Genomic DNA, 20,408 nt, shown 5'->3' on the forward strand with positions numbered 1-20,408 from the left:
TCACTTCTATATTTCTAGATGTCACTTTTAAAAGATGTGTAAAATTGAACAATGCTTGTGCTGACCAATTGTTTTAACTGAAATCAGTGCAATATGAATATTATAAAACGCGTATCATATATACCACTATGATTTTGTTATCTTTTGTGAATCGCCTGTAGACTCCATTGCAGTCTTCCGAACGGGGCTATATTAGGGGGGGGGGGTGTTTCGATTTTCAACGTTGGCTAGGTTCTCTCTTGTGCCGGGAAAGGTGTAAAGGAGTTTGCCGTGATAGCGAGTTTCTTCCCCGTCCGACGTTTCCCGGCACAAGAGAGAACATAGCCAACGTTGAAAGGTCTGAATTAGTTGTCCAGTCTTAACTTTGTATTTGTACATATCAAATCATGACAGCAGCAACTCCGAGTATAAGAAACTTGAGTATATTTTATTTCAAATAAGTAAGTAGTACAAAAGTTGAGTGGGTTATATACTTATAACTTTTAATTCCTGGTTCGGTATACATATTTTTCAGTACAAAAACTAACAGTTCGTGAGGATTATCTTTGGCAGAAGTCGACGACAGACCTATGTATTATCATGTATATATATCTCATATCAGGGTAACGTTAAAGACTACGATCTTTAAAAAAAACACCGGTTTTCTCAGTAGAGATCCTGATCAGAGTCTGTAGATTTAAAGACATTCCCTTAAAAGAGATAACTTTTCAACCTCGATTCGTGTCATTTTAGATCACAAATTTACTACCCTGATCGTAGTTATTGTCTACAGAGATCGGTCGGGATCTCTACCGGTAGACTCCGGATCTTTACCGGGAGAATAAGGATCTCTACCGGAAGACTTGGGATCTCCACCGGAAGACTCGGGATCTCTACTGGTAGACTTGGGATCTCTACCGGAAGACTCGGGAGTTCTACCGGAAGACTCGGGATCTATACCGAAAGACTCGGGATATATACCAGAAGACTTGGGATCTCTACTGGAAGACTCGGGGTCTATACCGGAAGACTCGGGATCTCTACCGGAAGATTCGGGATCTCTACCGGAAGACTCGGGAGTTCTACCGGAAGACTCGGGATCTCTATCAGAAGACTTGGGATCTCTACCAGAAGACTCGGGATCTCTACCGGAAGACTCGGGATCTCTACCGGAAGACTCGGGATCTCTACCGGAAGACTCGGGATCTCTACCGGAAGACTCGGGATCTCTACCGGAAGACTCGGAAGTTATACCGGAAGACTCGGGATCTCTACCGCGAAGACTCGGGATCTATACCAGCAGACTAAGGAATTCTGCCAGCTAGTAATCTCTACCTAACATATGCCTTCAATGCTATGTTCACAGTTTAGCAAAGCCAAGCACAGGATGTAAGATTAGTTAGATATATCAATAGCAGAATCAAAACTGACAAGTAGCAATATCATCCTAAACTCACAGTGCTATTGTATCATACGTGATATTATATGTATCAATAACGAAACGAATATGATGATAACGAGATAATTGAGTCTATATATCTTAGCCAATGAAGCACATATAGAAGTGTCAACCAGCTAGTATAGTGTTCAAGACGTCAATACTTAAATGTTGTTGTCAGAATATAACCACATGATATTCTTATTGAATAGACTATACTAAGTACAACGTAATATATACGTTAGGTGATATATATAGTAAAGAGTAGAATCAGCACCATAGAAGAGTAAGAGAGATTTGACATTATCTCAAACTACGAACAACAGTGTCCTGTCAGAATAGGGATGCTCACAGCTTCAACTGCGCTTGCGCAGCGAAAAGCATTTTGGGTAAATGTATCGAAGGCAAAGACCCCTACAATTACATGTCTGGACATTGTCAATGTATTGTAAACCGACCGACGGAGTCGGGACATGTAGAAAGCAATTGACAATGACAAGAACTGTTTACAAGCCTGGGGCATTCACCTTTGACACATTAACCACAGTGCATTTTGCTGCTCATACGTAGTTTGAACTATTAAACTCCTTATCAATATATTGACTTGTTTGATTGGCTGAACAGCAGCCCACATTCCAGAAAGCTACGCCACCATATTGATGATGACGTACATAAAACCTTCTTCAATAAGCACGTTCACGGTACCGAGTACGCATGTGTAGGGACAGAAATTGTGGGTTATATGGTTATATAAAAAGGTTAAAGATCCAGACTTGAAAACTGTTCTCGTCTCCACCATTGTCTTCATTTGCAAAAAAAAAAAATAGTTTTTTTATGTCTCATGGGCTTTCAGCTTTGACATATTCCCACAATTCCTGTCGCTGCACATGCGTAGTTTGAACCTTGAACATGTTTATTTTCGTAGTCATCACCGGTGTTGAGTACACTGCCGCGTAGACATGGCCACTTAGAGACGTTGTTGTAAACGTCTTGTATCTGTCTTGAGGTATGAAGTCTTGCTATGAGCTGGAGGAGGATGTCTTCTTTTACAGAAACATTCCCAGAAGAATATGTACCTCCTCCTGAATATAGAAAAAAGGATAACAATTTTATGTATAATTTCTATAATAATGACCGTTATGTTGATAAATATATGACATTGTCCGAAAAAAAGAAATGCGACAAGATCGTATGGGAACTACTTTCTCTCAAAGTTATTTTCCATGAGCAACAACATTGATATTTCTGGCAGTCAACATGGTATTCAACAAATTCCTATTTACTATTGGAATAATCATAATGTGGTATTGACAAAAGAAACACCGTTCATGAAATGCACGAGCTCAAGCAGGTTCAGAAACAAGCGACACACGTATCTACGCGTTACAAATGTGTATGTGCAAGTGGATGTAAAATGGGCGATTTTCTTTATTTTCTAAAGATAAATAGATATGGTCTAGAAATGGTCTAGAAATTACCTTTAAAAGGGCGACACTCTTAAGTGTGGTTTTATTGGATACTGCATGCACCTGTGTCGACGAGAATTAGCACACGTGTGTTGAATGCCACAGATAATGGCTGATTCGGTTATTCTGTAATCGTGATATGATATAAATTATACAATGTGTTATGGTCAGCATGTTATTATCTTTTAAGACTTCAAAATCGCTGAGTACTCACCGGCCGGCCTTTCATTCCAGCTAGAGCCGGAGAATCTGCAACACAAAGTTAACTTCATTAAAGAAAGCATAACTGCTGTTACAAATGTCAATGATAACGCCATATAAGTGCTGTACTAGTATAGGGTGACTAGTACTACTTTACTGCTTTACGTCTTATTGTGATTCTTTTGTTCTAAAAAGGCAGTTTAAACTGTGCATGGGCAGAGATACGCATTGTGGGTATCTTGTCAAATGTGAAGGCCCCTAGTTTGTTAACACTTGGACGACAACAACTGTTATCGTCTTCATGATCTTAGGGGCCTCCATGATCACCTTTGACAAAACGCATGTTCAGACATATTTTGTTCATGCCTCAGTGCCGAAGCTTCATCTTCGACATACCGTACTTTCTCGATTTAAGTACACACCCAATTAAAATTAGCACCCCTGATTTGGGGCAAGTCTTAGACAAATCTTTGAGACTGTAAGGCAAAATGAAAAAAAAAACCTCAAAGTAGGCACCTGGCAACAACTTTTCAATAGTGAAAAGTGTTTTCAAAGTGCGTACTTTATTCGAGACAATTCGGTTTTACCCGCAATGCACCTCGCAGTGCATGCTCAGTTTGACCCGTCAACCGGCTTGTTCAGGGTGACAACGTAGAAACTTTACTTTACACTTTACTTCCAACACTGAATTACACTATAGGGACTTACCCCTCTAAATTGTCGGTCAAACTCCGTCGACCGTGTTCACAGAATGACCCTCTCTATTTCCAGCAGTCAGGAACACGCCACTTTTTCAGGAGGGGGTCATAATCATCAGAAAGTCTATGTCGCCCCCCGTCCGACCGAAAATGTAGAGGGGTAAGTCCCTATAGTTTAATAAAGTGTTGGAAGTAAAGTGTTAGCATTTTCCTATAATGTATTCTACCAACACAGATTAACTTTCATGCTAAGTAAACATAATATAACATTTTAATGTTCAGATATTCCTCACCGAAGAAGGCCTTGAGCCTGATGGCTATCCTCCAGAAGCTTGCCGCTGAAATAGTGTTGTCCTGGTCGGCATAGCGACGGATGATCTTTGCGGCAAGTTGGCCGTCTATAGTTACACCTGCGGGAAGACCAGCCACCAGTCATTTGCATACGCACACATATCAACGTAAATTCTTCTGATGGAAAGTTCATTATCTTTTTGGACCAATAAAAAACTCCATTCTAATTGGATATACAGCCAAGGCGGCCTATAATTCGCACTTTTCCGTCACTGTCTGTTTGAATTGGCTATATGATAATACACCGTATCGTCAATGAGTCGCGGCGGCATAGCGCCTGGTCAGTGATATCTCGTTCGCTTCGCTCACTCTATGGTTTATTCTGTGACAAAAAGTTACTGGCCAGGTCACCTTTAACACTTCGAGGCTGATCATCAAATCGTAAATATTGGATAGATTATAATAGTCATAGTCATAGAATATGCAAAGAGTAGAAATCATAGTATGGAATCTTGGTCCATACCACAAACATCTCGCAGCGCCTCTCTCAGCTCGTACGACTCCAGCTTGCCGTTCTTGTTAGCGTCGCTCTTGTTGAATGTAGCCTAAAATAGTAGTAACAGTATTCATTATAAATAGGTCAAGCGGATGCGGCGACAATAAAGACATTTTCAAACAGTAGGGAACAGTAGGGAAAGCGGTATCTCACTAGATCTATGTACTCTTTCTTTTGCTTCGATCTTCTACATCTCACAAGATAAGGGATAAGAAATAAGTACCAAGTTACGAAGATGGCGTGAATGCCATGTGTGAAACTTGCGGCAAAATAGTCGACGTGAAGTTCTGATCCAACTGAAGTTACATACCATCCAACCACAGATGTCGTTCCAAAGCTCTTTGAACTCGCTGTACTCAATCTTCCCCGAGCCGTCCGCCTAAGCCTGAGTCAAGGATTCAATCTATTCACAATATCGTAAATGTCTAAATGCCATTCATAAAAGTTCTCTCAAAAGATAGAGTTTCCAACTTCGATTCCTATCATTGTAGATAGGAATGACTTGAAACCAAGGATCTATAGATAGAAGAACACATTTATACAGTGCTGTATTCTGGTCCATCTGGATCTCTGCTGGTAGAAGAAGCGTTTTTGCCAAATTGCAATTTCTAATTGGTAGTCTAATAACTTTGCAAGTGAAACCACCTGATTTCGAAAAAGATTCTAAAGCCATTCGAGCATCAAAAACGGCCGCGGTGATCGAAAATCAGTGTAAAGCTACCCATTAGGCTAAGATTTGTGGTCACCTCCTTTGCATATCAATCTGTACTTAAACCATTTCTTCAATAGATCTCCCCAGTGTCACTGACGAAAGGTGGTGGATGCTACCTAACACATCTGATCGTTTCCAAAATCATAACCAGTTTGTTGAGTGACTGCTATAAATTTGTCGTATCTAACCTTCATCCATGTATAAAACTACCCGCTGTTATCACAAAGGATACGTCGTACATCATGACCATGTCCCTGCAAACATCAAGCGTGAAGCTGGGATCTGTGATAACAACAAAAGAAACATTTTTTTACAGTGTTTAAGAATTATATAACATCTTAGAAACATATACGTACTAATTACAGTTCTCACACGGTATTTCTCGCTGATATTTATGAAAGAAAATGTTTTTTTTTCTTCTAAAACCATTGCAAAGCGGCACTCCAAACATGGCAATACATCGTCCACTCAAATCATCATTCCAAAGAGGTGGTACTAGTACTTACCCTTGAAGTACACATCAATGACGCTCTTCAGTTCATAAGTATCGACCGCCGGCTCCAACTACCAAAAGAGTGTAACTTTGTTTATTTGTTATGTTTAAGCAAGTTGAAAACTAGCTCTACTGTACATTAACTATTTGTAGCATCTTGTAACCTTGGCCTGTATTTTAGAAGACTGTCTACATTCATAGTTATTTGAAACAAGGCGAACGTTGTGATATATACGAATAGCATGCCGCGTGCGTTTGTATTTTATCATATGTAGGCGTATACTAAGGTCGTGTTCTTCATACGACATGTGTGTAAAGCGGAAGTACACTTTATTTTCCGGAAATGACGTTGCCTTTACCTCCTCGTCTCCGCCCATGCTTGCGATGACCTCAAACGCCTTGCGGACTCTGTCCTCTTTCTCTCCGACCAGAGTTGGAGTAGGCTGTTGTAAAGCAATACAGAAATATTGAGCATAAGCTAAGACCATAACTATGAACACTGAGTCACGCGCTAAATGATAAGGGAGCCTTGCTTTAGTAAAACTCGATCTACTCCTCGCGAAAAATAAGCTGTATAAGCAATAACTAAATGCAGTGAATCATAAACATGTTGAAGAAACTCGATGCAAATGCTCTAATTTAATATCTATTCATCTATTCATTAGGAATATATATACTATTTCCGTTTCAAAGACGGTATCCTGAACTTTTAAGCTAGAATCTACCTTTTTTTGCTATACACGTGTCCCACTGAGACATAATATTCCATACAAGGAACGCCATCGGGTAGGTTTACAGTATTCAGTGCTAAAATAGAACAAAATTGCTAATGTGCTTATGTACACGTACGCAGCTAGTGCTACTAAATTAGAAATCTATTATAAACATTTGTCACACAGCAATCGTTTGATGATGAATGCTGCATGTACAGGGATGCCTAAAAATTGTACGAATTCTATGAAATTCATACAAATTTGTGACAAACGCACAAATAACTGTGAACTTGCACTATTCGCATGTATTTCATCAAATTCGTACGAATATCTAAAGCCTCCATGATGTAGCTGAAGCGCATATGAGACACACACAGACATAATGTATATTCAATAATTAGTATGCTTGATTAGAATCAATCTTCATGGGTAAAGCAGCTACATATAGCTTAATAGCACGAAAAGTATAAGACTATGTGCACTACGCAAGCGCGGATTGACAAAGTTCAAAGGTCAATGGTTATCAAGCCACCTGTTGATTTTTCTATAACTTTGGTGTTGACGAAAATAATATCAGCTACGCAGTAATAAAAATAAAATAAAAGATTAATTGACATCACAATTGGTCTGTGCATTTGCGACCTATGACTGCATTCGAAACTTGTGACCTTTGACCTTGATGACGACGACAACAACACGGACGAATGAGGACATCGATCGAAGCGGCTTATTGATGACATTTAGCCACAAGGCACAGTTTGTAGACCACTTTTGTACCTTTTCTTCCTCCCCTTCTTTTTCTTTTTCTTCCTCTCCCTCAACCTCCTCCGGCTGGGGTCAAGCGTCAGGGAAGAAAAGGGTAAATGCTATGATGTCGGCTATCCCATGATTCCTTTGCGCGCTTTCCCATGATTCCTTTGGATAGAGGACTGGGTTGTCATCTGAACTACATCCTTCCCCCGAAAGTTGCGTCTTCTTTCAAGTTTCAACATAGACGTTGGTAGACTACATGTACAATGTGTTTGAATTTTTCTAAGAAGCTCCGTCCCTGGGGCATCGCCAAAAAAAACTACAGTGCAATGATTTATACACCTCTTTTCCGCGCCAAATCTCGGAAAACACCCTTGTGGCCCAAGACACTTTGGGTACGAGCTCCCAGGGCTCTGGTAGAGTGACGATCCCTTTCGTGTTTCCGACAACTACCAACGATCGCCCTGTCTCGGTCTGGTCAGTTCCGAGGTATTTTACTGTCTGCCTGGACACCCGTCTTGCCTGGAAATGGCACACAGGGAAACAAGGGCCAACCATGTAACTCGAAGTTTCGTACTTTTAATTTCTGGAGGTGTTGGGGGTAAGGGGTGAGAGTCAGAGATTAAAGCTACGGTTCCAATTCCACCGGTGCCCGTAGGGGATGTAGCCCCGACCGGGCTTCGTCATCACTAATTTGTCCCTGTGGTATGCCGGATTCTGTGGGGGTGCCTGTCGTAATTTTCACGGCGTCTCTTTGTTGCCGGATCCCGGGTTGATTTTAATTCTAAGTTGTTGTTTTTTTTTAATCCAGGGTCCCGGCCGTGCTCCAAAATGGCCTGGGAGCCAAGCCCGAAAGTGCCGATAAACAGCCCATAAACTACCCTGGGGCCCCTTTTTTCTAAATGGAACGGCAGCATAAGATGGTTGGGAAAAGAAGAAAGATATAAGCAGCAGAGGGCTAGGCGGGAGGGATGGTTGGGAAATTAAGAGTAGGATAAATAAGGGGTATGTTACGACGTCATTGAGTTAACTCAGTAGTTAATTACATATAGCTGGAATATTGGATGCTTCGTAACAAGAAAACTTTTCTTTGTCGTGTAGAATAAAGAAATTCAAGCAAGAACGACAACCCAGTCCTCTTTCAAAGGAATCCGCTTTTTCATGTTTATCCCGAGGTACTCGTTACGTTGTGAAGTAGCGCTATACACTTTTCTCACGCGGCGACCATGATGGATCTAAAACGAGTTCAATGTGGCAAACAAAAGGCTGTCCATCATAATTAGCAGTTCGACCAATGGTAGCCTGCCAATTAGGAAATCGACCAATAAGTGAATGGCTGCAAATTCGTTAAAAATTTGCATTATTATGTTTTTATTTTGCATCTCTTAAGGGACTATGGGGTCAGTCTACAATACTCTAAATTGCTACATCTTTCGGTGCATAACACTTCTTGTAATATTTATTATTTTATTTTAAATCATGAAAATTTGTGTGGTTTGGGGGAAAACTAAATGGGACCTGATTTTAGAAATAAGTTTTGTCTGTTTGCCTCATTGACCTCTTCTTCGATCTATCATGGCCGCCGCATGAGAAAGGTGTATACTATCAGACAATACTACTAGTGGGTACGCTTGCGCACGCATTGGATTGCAAGGTGTAACGGTCTAAGAACATTTGGTTAGTGGTGCGCGATAAAATGTGCAGGCTAAAGTGTTCGTGGCTACTACTACAAGCTAATCAGCGACACGTGTTCAAGTACTCCTTAAAATTGCTTTTGTGAAGCGCTTGCCTAACTCTCATTTCCGCATTGACACGTGATATACGTGTAATAAGGAGGTTCATGGTTCCAACTACGCATGCGCAGCGAAATGTATTGTGGGTACATGTCAAAGGTTAAGGCCCCTAAGACATAAACAAACACATTTGCACAGTATTTAATCTCATCTGGACAAGAACTGTTTACAAGTTCGAAACCGTCACCTTTGACATATTACCCACAATACACATCGCTGCGCGTGTACATTTGAAACCATATGAGCCCCCCTCATAAACCTACAGGTACAATTGTTACTGACAGATTTCTGGAGAATTTTAGAAATTGAATATCATCGGATTCCCCTACCTTTTTTACTTCAACTGTTTGTTCTCTCCTGATGACTTGTTCAGGTTCCGCATCCCTGAAGAAAAGGAGAAACGACATTTAGAATGTATCACATCAAAAAGGAATTTGCATGCAATGCATTGCAGTTTCAAATATTTTACCAATGTGCGCAAAGGCCATAGGATAGATAAACATTCCTTCTTGTAATCATATATCACGTATTCTTACACTGTACATGTCTTGCGAATCGGATTAGATATGTCTATTTAGAAATTGCGTTTTATGATCAAAGTAATGTGATATAAAGGAGGGTTATTTTTGCTCCTTGTAAAAAAATAAACACGAAACTAGAGAAACGCGCCAAAATCTTACCAACGTCACAGACCCTGTTTGTAACAAGGGTCCAGGGAGAAAAAGCGAATACACAAACAAATAAAAATAAACGGAAACTTTCCGTAAACAACAACATGTACAAGCATGTGAACTGTTGCGTGTTAGTTTCTACAATAAGCAGTGGCAACGTCATTATAATTAGTATGTCAAGCATCCGTCACAAGTATGGTTATCACAGTTCCGAGTGCGCATGTGTGAGTGGTGCATTGTGGTCTAGGAATAACTTGATTTTTTTTTCTTTTCTTTTCTTTCCTTTTTTGCAACACGGCAGAAAATTTGAACAACTTTCAGTGCTAAAACCCCCTGGAAATGGACGTAGAAGTACTACTGCAAGACAGCAGAAAGTTATGCAAACGTCTAGTATTATTTACTAGCCAGGGAATCTTGAACTTTGACCTAGACCACAATGCATCTCGCGCGTATCGTACAAATCAGACAGTTGGGTTCCTTTTTGCATATGTCACTCACGTGTGATGCGTCTCCTGAAGGATTCGATCTACGAAGAAGTCGTCCTGGTCTCTTTAACGGAACATGACATGGCGTGGAACAGACGGTGAACGAGTGAGCAACGTAAAGTCAAGCAAGCGAAGAGTAGTCATTGAGCTTAGTGTAAACATAGACAGGTCCGCTAGGTGGAGCTCGCTAGCGTGAACAGTGTGACTAAACAGACGAAACGTTTGCAATAGAGAAATGGGAAACAGAACAAGAAGTAACGTTACAGAACATGATGTGGTGAAATGCATAACAATGTCAAAACAATGGTGAAGAGAGTTCTCACCCAATCGTCGGATTAAGTCAGCCTGAAAGTTTGGCTTTTGATATACATTTTATTTCCTAAATCAACCATTCTTTCTAATGCCTACCGGCGATAACGCAGCCGTTAACCGTAAATTTAGGGGTAAAAAAACGTTTATCCTGATTGGCCAACATGATAGCTCTCCTTGGTGCTGATTTGTCGGCACCGTCACTGTCCTTGGTGCTGATTGGCTACTAGCTGCACTGTGCTTTGATGGATATATTCGAAAGCCCAAAGAGACACTACGCGAACGCTTGTCCATACCATATCGCTTCTAAAACAAAAGGTCATTAGGCTAAGAGATGGTTTGTAGAAAGCTTGGAAATTGTTTCGTCAAGACTTGACAACGACTCGGAAGGCATAGAAATAATTTGAAGAAGGGTTGGAAATGGGACGGAAAAGCTGTTGTGTATTGTCACTTTGGGCTTTCGTACATTTTTTTACTTCAGCACTTAAACGTAGTCTAAGACACAACGCAAATACGCACTCTGTCGTGCTTGGCTTCTCTGTGTAGATCCTCAACAAGAAATCGGCTTCCTCGTTCGGTTTGAAGGTGGAGGGCATGACGATGTAGTTTCCGGGAGGGAGTTTGACACGTTTGGTCACCTCTCGCAGGTTGATGTAGGACCCACTGGTGGCAGCTGGGCGGCGTGTGCATACGTCTCTCTTCTTCAGCTTCTTCTGGTTCGGGGCCTAAAGCAAACAGTTCATGGTTGTCAAATGGTTCGCTCTGTTAGATAATGATGCAGTTGGTTTCGAAATCGCTAGGTGGCACAAGTTGAGAGCAAACGTTAGCCCACACTGACTTTATTATGTGGATGACATCCACGCACGCACAATTGTCCGTACGTTTCCCAAAAAAATTGCCACCATACTGTAAATAGCACAAAGAAGCTACGTTCATTTAGCTGCAGAAGGGGCAAATTCATGTCGTAATTGTCCTCCCAAAAGAAACATTTGTAAAACGAATAGACCTACCAATGAATGACTTAGGTCTTCCAAAATCAAGGAAGAAGATATGAAAAAAAACATATCATGTACTGTATTATAAATCAGTCGTTCAATCTTCCAGATTACTTAGATTTCGTAATGAAGGCAACTTATTTTTTTCTTCCAACGCCTCAGTTTTGAGAGGACAAAAGGAACCATGTGATAAAATCAGTATGGCCTTCCATACGGAAAAGCATTAAATATCGGCATATCTACTGCATAGAATAGTACTATTTCAAGAACTTTACTTTCACACCAAAATATTTGTCCCCAATTGTTACAGTTCGTATCCCTATACATGGGGGTTATGATGCAAAGAAGCTATCAAAAGTCGCCTACTTGAAGTGTCCATATAGAGCATATCAGAAGATTCCATACGGCAGAACATGCCGAAACTAGCGTCCAAAAAACATTCGTGACCTTTGACCCACCGTTTCATAGATGTAGAAGCCCACTGCCAGGTTAGCCTTCCCGAGATGCTTCTGTTTGCGGCGGTCCTTTTGAATGAGGCTGAAGACAACGGTACAGGTGTCGTCATCATCTTCGTCATCCGGGTCCTCGACTTGCACAATGTACTGGGGATTGCTGCAGAACGTACTGGCTGAAATAACAAATTATAGATAATATCACTATTTTTCTCTTTCTTTGTAACCACATACAGGGTGACCGCGTGTCACCTTCTTTGGACAATATATAATGAATTGCTGGTTTCTCTTCAGTCATGAACAGTGATGAGGGGGATATAAACTCAGACACGCTTGGAACCGCATTACGAAAAGGTAGCTTACAATGCATTGTTTAGTCATTTAGTGTTGTTGCTTGACAATATTAATAATATAAATCCGACAATACTTGTACTGACCTGAAAAGAAAAAAGAAAATTCTTCATGAACGTTTGCGTGTAATATAGATTCTATGTGTTTTTCCAATCAAAGGCGTATGGCAAAAAAAAATAATATACAGTTTGTGTTTCATAATCTATAAGCAGATGCCAATGGTTTCGACTGCTTAGTGGTAGCTTAACGTTTGTTTATCCTAATTGGTCAACATGATAGCTCTCCTTGGTTGTGATTTGTCGGTACAGCCACTGTCCTTGGTGATGATTGGTCAACATGACATGTTTGCAAATATTGGGCTAGTTGCATGAGTATATAGGGTAGTTACATTGAATCCATACCAGAAAAATGCATATAGATACAAATGTAGGTAACACATGGCAATAGATACCACACGACAATAGGTACCACATGACAATAGGTTTCACACGGCAATAGGTGCCTCTACGCCAGTTCTTTATCCAGACACATACTTCTGTAGTTGGCGCACCCTCCAGCTGTCATGCCCCGCTGCCACTTCCCGTGGCGCTCCGTGGAGTTCCACTTCTTACACCCGACCAGCTCGGGCTCCACCTCCCCTACAGACGGCTCCAGGTGACAGATCTCAAGCGTCTTCCAGATGTCCAGGAAATCTTGGAAGGACATCCTAGAGAGAGAGAGAGAGAGAGAGAGAGAGAGAGAGAGAGAGAGAGAGAGAGAGAGAGAGAGAGAGAGAGAGAGAGAGAGAGAGAGCAACATCGTCAGTGTTAAAACATCAGATGCCATAGAACATTTTCAGTAGAATGATCGATGTACAGCGCCGCCTTTCAGCTTTGAGCGGAGTTGCAGGTCGATAGGCTTTGAACAGAGATTGGATCTGATGCCCACTGGGGGCACCTTTTACCCGTTGCTGACGTCACGCTTTCGTTCAGGTCACGTGAAGTAGGCTTTGCGTCATTTGAAATTGAGAAGGACAAACCGAAAGATTGTTGGTAAGCGTTAATATTGTGTTCGGAAAATAACGTTATCATGTTGATTACCGTCACAAATGAACCTTATGTGAATGTTACAATAATGACGTCTATACTCTGACGGTAGTTCACCTTTATCCGAGGGATGACATATATCCGCTATATCTAAAAACAAAGTACTATAGGATATGACGTTTACGGACGGTGGCCTTCAATATTGCAGTTAGAAATAACCATCCGTAGACTTGATATACCTAGATTCAACGTTTTCAGATACAACGGATGTTGGTTACCCAGCGGATAAAGTTGGACAAGCTATCGTTACGTACCAGAATTCGCCGTCGTCCCTTTTGACCACGCCCAGTTCTTCCTTTCTCTCCTCGGTTACGCCTTCCCATTGGGGTGATCTAGAGCAGGGATAAGAAACCATGTGACGCATTCTCGTAGTAAACGTTTTGCTTTAAAAACAGTATTGTATTAGCTTTTGCTTTGGTCTGCGTCACATTTCCAAATCAGGGTTCGGTCGGGCAGTTTTCGGGAACGAAAAGTATTAATATAAAGACGCTTAACTAATTACACAAGGCGTCAAGAAAATAGTCTTGTGCATTATTTGTGTATATTTTGACAGTGAAATGTCTATTTTTCGTTTCCATAAACCGACCGGGCCCCGGTTTGGAAATGTTACGTTAGCCTTAGATCGGTAATGTCTAGCTCTGCTGTATTGTTTTAAAACATATACAAGTCTTCTATGATTCAGGTTGGTTGCACCTTTGTCTGTGTAACATCATTGCGCTCTTAATCAGTAATCAAGCAAGGTTTATGTTGCAGTATGTGTATCGTCTTTACCTTTCAAGCAATATTCATGACGATGCGACTTTCCAAGTGACATTCCAAGGACTAATCGGGAATAATCGTGCAAGGAGTATGACGTCCATATTAAGACTTCTTAGTCACTTACTCGTCGCTCCATGGCCCCTTCCATTCAATCTTGCCCCAGGGGTTCCGCACCCGGACGATTTGTGCTTCGTTAACCTGGAAAATAAATAAATAAACATTGAAAATAAAGGTTTAGACATTAGGAAGACCTCAGGATACACAATAAACATAATTTCAATCCGATAAAAATAATGACATAACAATTAAAAGATTACATCAATGTAGAGAAGTATACTGCTGTAACTACGTGAGCAAACCCTACTCCCATTTCTCCAAGTATCCTATTACACCATTTCAACCTTACGTGCTTCCACCATGCAATATTCATTGTCGACTCACACGAAGACAAACAAACACACCAGCTAAAACGAGCCAGACGCTACTTCCGATTCTCCAACTATCCTATTACACTATTTCAGCTTTACGTGCTCCACTATACAATATCAACTGCAGACTCACCCCAAGGCAAGCACACCAGCTAAAGTGAGAAAATCCTAGCTACTTCCAATTCTCTAAGTATCCTATTACACCATTTGAACCTTACGTGCTTTCACTATGCAATATTCACTGCAGACTCACACCACGACAAACAAACACACCAGCTAAAACGAGCCAAACCCTACTTTCAATTCTCCGAGTATCCCATTACACTATTTCAGCTTTTCACTGTACAATGTATTGTGGACTCACACCAAGACAAATAAAAACACCAGAGAAAACTAGCCAAACCCTACTTTCAATTCTCCAAGTATCCCGTTGCACTATTTCAGCCTTCCACTATACAATATATTCACTGTGGACTCACACCAAGACAAAAAAAACACCAGCGAAAACTAGCCAAACCCTAATTTCAATTCTCCAAGTATCCCATTACTCTATTTCAGCCTTCCACTATACAATATATTCACTGTGGACTCACACCAAGACAAAAAAAAAAACACCAGCGAAAACTAGCCAAACCCTACTTTCAATTCTCCAAGTATTCCATTGCACTATTTCAGCCTTCCACTATACAATATATTCACTGTGGACTCACACCAAGACAAAAAAAAAACACCAGCGATTATAATACTTTTGTTTTGTGGAATAAAAAAAATTATTAAAAAAAAGACACCAGCGAAAACTAGCCAAACCCTACTTCCGATTCTCCAAGTATCCTATTACAGCAATTCATCCTTACATTCAATCACTATGCATTATGTCACATAATTGCGGACTCACACCAAGGCAAACAAACAAACAAACTAACACTGCTGGTTACAATATCTCCCTTTTCTATGGAGGTATAGGTAGCAGCTACTACTAGTACAGTTACTACTTCTACTGCTTCTGATGTGCGTGCATGTACGGTTTAATACTAGACTTACCGTGGCGAACCCAGTAACACTGTAGGCGTGTTGCTGCACAAGGCCGTTAGATTGTACAGCCTCTAGTCCTGCAGTACCGCCCTGAAAAGAAAGGAGGAGTTACATGAAGGCGCCTTTAAAAAATTGTTTTGCTCCACGTTTGTTGTCCATATGTACGTCTAGCATCCAAGTCTGACATGCCATGTCATCAGGGTTAGCCCTTTGTAATAGACACGAGCTAACTGACAGCCCCAACTGTGCGTGTTGAACACAAAATATAACTTGTCACAGCAGATGAAATGTCCTCTGGCGAAACGTAACGGTGCATCGGTCAATAAAGTTACCATAGCTGTTATCCAGGTTCCCCCTCCCGATATATCAGTATAGTTGTGCTAAAATACAGGTTAGGCATCCCTGGTTCGGGCCGCCTTAATATCTTTCTGGCACCACTTCAAGAGCAAAATCTCGAGCAAAGTTCATCATTGATGATGGGTATTTTGTCTGTTTTGTCGCTTTTCAAAGCACACTTTTACATCGTGGATCACATTTGATCTATTGTTATGTATTAGGTCATACTGACCGAATTTTGTCGCTCAACTGTGTCGATCGAGTAAACAAGATCTTGCAATTACGGCGGAAATTGAAGATGTTAAATCAACTGAATATTTTTTGACACAAAATATCAATTGACAGGTGAAGAGAGTAGAACGGGGGAAATACGATTGCATTTTAAATGCCTTTGGCTAAACTTACACATGATATATAGCAGTGATTTGTACCTTTGGTTGGTTTTGCTCTAAAATATTGCTTAAAAGAGACCTATAGATAAACAGCGCTGAATGTGGTGTTTTCAGAGCGGTTACACTGATTGACATACGAGTGTTTAGTGTGCGTTAGTGGCTTTCTGCGGGGGCCTGGAGGCAACAAGTAAGAATGATGATTCTTTTTCGTGTCTATTCTTTCTTTTGTAAAAATGCGACAGTTTCGACGAAAGTGCGGTGTGTCATTCCAAAAACTTAAAACTGTTGTTGAGCTTTTGTAGAACCCCTCCCGACCAGTGGAACGTTCCACCGTGACGTCAACAGGTGTCAACAAGTTTGGTATCGCTGCGTTATATTTGCAGACGAAAAAAAATGGCCTCGAACGCAATCAGCGACATTACCGACGAATTTCTCGTCTGCCAGGTGTGTCTTGAGGACTTTAAGCAGCCTAAGATGCTGCCGTGTCTTCACACCTTTTGTCAGCCGTGTTTGGAGAGGCTCCTGACCACAGAGCCAGTAGGGAAACTGGATTGTCCAACATGCCGACAGGACGTGCCCCTCCCAGAAAATGGCGTCCAGGGGCTGAAGTCCAACTTCCTCGTTGGTAAACTGCGCGATATTCTGCAACAACAGCCGAAAGGAGAAACTTCCGAGGCGAGGGAGGATGGAGTCCCCTGTACGGTCTGTGAGGCCGGGAACTCCGCTCAGTTCTACTGTGTGGAGTGTCCCGACTACCTGTGTCAGACGTGTAACGATATGCACGGACGGTTCAAAGCTAATCGGTCCCACAAAGTTGTAACAGTTCAAGACCTGCAATCCGGCAAGGCTGCCGCCGAGCTCCGGGCAAGGGAGACCTCCAAGTGTGAGGATCACCAAGAACTGAACAAGTTCTACTGTGACACCTGTCACCGGGTCATCTGTCTGCACTGTGTGGTAACGGCGCACAAAGATCACCAGTATGTGGAGATAGAGAAGGCGTCTGAGAGGGAGGGGGCAAATATCAAGGCAAAACTGGCGAAAGTGAAAAACACAGCAGACCTCCATCAGAACTGGATACAAGACTTGCAGTCAGTAAAGGACGAGTGGTCTTCAGAGGTACAGCGGGCAGAAGAGCAGATCAGAAAACAAGTCAACTCGATCATGGAGGCCGCGAAGAAGGTGGGAAACGACAGAATCGCTCAGCTTCGCGCCATGAACGCCGCTCGGGAGAAACAGATGGAAGCAGCCATGGAGGCAGCTGAGATGGACCTGGCCTCAGTAAGGAGCTGTGTCCAGTTCACGGACAACGTGTTGGAGTACGGGAGCCCGGCGGAGCTCATGTCGGTGGCCGGAGAACTGACCGAACGGTTGGACCAAACCGCGGACGAGAAAAAAGCCGACAAGGCTGAGATGACCAAAGACTTGGTGAACTTGACAGTCGAACCTTCGACTTATAACGTTGATCAGGAAGTGTCCAAACTTGTCGGTGAGATCAGGAAAACATTAATCCCGATGTTATCTTCACCTCCAACGTTAACTACGCAGGTGCGACACAATATGGTGATCGGTAAGGACGCCGGAGCTCTAAAACGCATTAAAGTTGTAGGGGAGAACAGACTTGGACAGTCAAATCATCTGACGTCGCTTGCTGTCACAGCAGAGGGAGACATTGTAGCAACTGATCATGGCAACTCACGTCTGCAATTTTTGGGCAAAGATGGGTCTTTCAAGAAGAAAGTCGATCTCAAATTTAAGCCATGGTCTGTGGCGGCACTGACAAACGGTGAGCTGTTGGTGACAGGAGACGGACACAAGATTCACGTACTGGACAAACAGGGGAGGGAGTCACGTGTCATCCAGGTGACAGGGGCTGCAGAGACAGGTGCAAATACGACAGGTATCGCGGTTGACGGTTTAGGACACATCATCGTCACAATCGGGCACCAGGTTTTCAAACTCTGCCCCAGCGGTGACGTCATGATGAGGATTGGGATCAAAGATCAAGGTCAGCAGTATTTTGGCTCCTCCCTCCGTGTGGCCGTCAACAGCAGGAACCAGATCATTGTCAGTGATTGGCGCAAGAACAAAATGATGATGTTTGACCCTTCAGGTCGCCATCTGTTCACGTGCGGCTCACGTGGCTCCGGACCTGGTCAGCTGCACGATCCCCACTGTGTCATAACGGACAGCGAGGACGACATCATCGTGGCTGACTTTTGGAACCACCGTGTTTCCCTGTTCAGTCGGGACGGCACGTTTATCAGGCACTTGCTGACACAGACTGAACACGGTCTGTGCTATCCAATGGGGCTGGCATTGACTTACGACGGACATCTGATTGTTTCTGAGAACAATACAATCAATTTTTTCATGTAAAACGCAATTTGAAGACATCCACACGTACTTAATCCATACTTCCAATCTATGCAAGATTTTAATGTCTCCAAAATGTTTTTTCTTAATGTCATATGCACCCGTGTCAGTAAGACGTCATTTGATTTGATTGTTCAATTTAACTTCACTCCTGTAAAGCCTAGCTATCCTTAAGTTTGGGATATAATTTCAATACCATCTTGGCCCCCCCTTCATATCAGTATGAAACATAATGGTAAACAATGACATGGCTTTTCTGTTTAGTGTGTCGATAGAGCAAATAGGACGTTTCATTATGAATTGACAATTTATGTTAACACTAATAAAATAAACGGCATACTATCTGTAAATGAAGCAATAATTTATACATATATTATGTGGTATATCCGACAAGGTCACGTAAATATTTCAAATGCCAGATATAGAACATTTTGCTGTTTCTCTCAGGCCTGTCTCGCTATGCTCATTAAATTTCCTCCCAGCAGTCTTTTTTGTCATACATTCCTGTATTCAACGACACTGCAAGTTGAATAATTACATAAGATTGATATAGTCTACTAAAAAGGTAGATCAAAAATTGACAGGGACGCACTCCACGTTTGTTTTCCATGCATACGTCTAGAATCCAAGTCTGACATGCCATGTCATCTGGACTAGCCCTTTGTAATAGCCACGAGCTAGCTGACGGCCCCAACAGTGCGTGTTGAACACAAAATATAGATTATAAGTTTTATAACTAGTCACAGCAGATGAAATGTCTCAGCGAGACATCATGGTACAGCAGTCACTTAAAAGTTATTATCATGATAGCTGTTATCCCGTTACCCCTCCCGATTAATCAGTATAGGTGTGCCAAAATACAGATTAGACATCCTGGTTCAGGCCGTCTTTATATCTTTTTGGCACCATGACCACATCAAGAGAAAACTCTCGAGCAAAGTTCATTGATGATGGGTATTTTGTGCGTTTTTTTTGTCGCTTTTCAAAGCGCACTTTTACGTCGTGGATCGCATTAGATCTATTATTATGTATTAGGCAATACAGACCCAATTTTGCCGCTCAACGGTGTCAATCGAGTTAAACAAGATCTTGCAATTACGGCGGAAATTGAAGATGTAAATCAGAATATTTTTTGACACAGAGTATCAATTGACGTGTGAAGAGTAGAACGGGAGAAAGTTGACTGCATCTTAAAAGCTTTTGGCTAAACTTACACACGATATAAATCAGTGATTTGTACAATGGTTTTGCTCTAATATTGCTTAAAAGAGACCTATAGATAAACGACAATGAATCTGGTGTTTTCAGGGCGGTTCCACTGATTGACATACCAGAGTTTGGTGTGCGCCAGTGGCTTCCTGCGGGGCGCCTGGAGGCAGCAAGTAAGAATAATTATGATTCTTTTTCGTGTCTATTCTTTCTTTTGTAAGAATACGACAATTTCGACGAAAGTACAGTGTGTCATTCCAAAAACTTAAAACTGTTGTTAAGTTTTTGCAGAACCCCTCCCGACCAGTGGAACGTTCCACCGTGACCGTCAACAGATGTCAACAGCTTGGTTTCGCTGTGTCATACTTCCGGGAGAGAAAATGGCGTCGAACGCAATCAGCTACATTACCGACGAATTTCTCGTCTGCCAGGTGTGTCTTG

At 41.8% G+C, this 20,408-nt stretch overlaps 2 protein-coding genes across 10 annotated transcripts in view; one reads left to right on the plus strand and one right to left on the minus strand.

Moving 5' to 3' along the window:
* Positions 1–406: 406 nt before the first annotated feature.
* Positions 407–20,408, minus strand: part of LOC118414965 (calpain-B-like) — a 102,000-nt gene continuing 81,998 nt past the window's right edge. For 2 of the 9 annotated variants that reach the window (XM_035819317.1, XM_035819310.1), the window contains 10 exons: positions 7,325–7,378; positions 6,194–6,277; positions 5,848–5,905; positions 5,574–5,623; positions 4,940–5,008; positions 4,597–4,678; positions 4,076–4,192; positions 3,098–3,132; positions 2,896–2,946; positions 407–2,499 (listed from right to left, as the gene is read on the minus strand). In XM_035819317.1, coding sequence (XP_035675210.1) covers positions 2,464–2,499; positions 2,896–2,946; positions 3,098–3,132; positions 4,076–4,192; positions 4,597–4,678; positions 4,940–5,008; positions 5,574–5,623; positions 5,848–5,905; positions 6,194–6,277; positions 7,325–7,378 — 636 coding nt within the window. In that variant the 3' untranslated portion in view covers positions 407–2,463. Of the gene's footprint in view, positions 2,500–2,895; positions 2,947–3,097; positions 3,133–4,075; positions 4,193–4,596; positions 4,679–4,939; positions 5,009–5,573; positions 5,624–5,847; positions 5,906–6,193; positions 6,278–7,324; positions 7,379–9,419; positions 9,475–10,259; positions 10,311–11,074; positions 11,281–12,008; positions 12,179–12,886; positions 13,060–13,692; positions 13,771–14,321; positions 14,396–15,666; positions 15,748–20,408 lie in introns of all 9 variants that reach the window. The other 7 variants (XM_035819313.1, XM_035819318.1, XM_035819321.1 and 4 more) reach the window with 7 other exon arrangements.
* On the plus strand, positions 16,147–18,901 carry LOC118414969 (tripartite motif-containing protein 2-like). Its single transcript, XM_035819328.1, has one exon. It carries the CDS (start codon positions 16,779–16,781, stop codon positions 18,759–18,761), a length of 1,983 nt encoding a protein of 660 aa, XP_035675221.1. The 5' UTR covers positions 16,147–16,778; the 3' UTR covers positions 18,762–18,901.

The sequence above is a fragment of the Branchiostoma floridae genome, chromosome 4, assembly GCF_000003815.2.
Source record: "Branchiostoma floridae strain S238N-H82 chromosome 4, Bfl_VNyyK, whole genome shotgun sequence".
Taxonomy (NCBI): Eukaryota; Metazoa; Chordata; class Leptocardii; order Amphioxiformes; family Branchiostomatidae; genus Branchiostoma; species Branchiostoma floridae.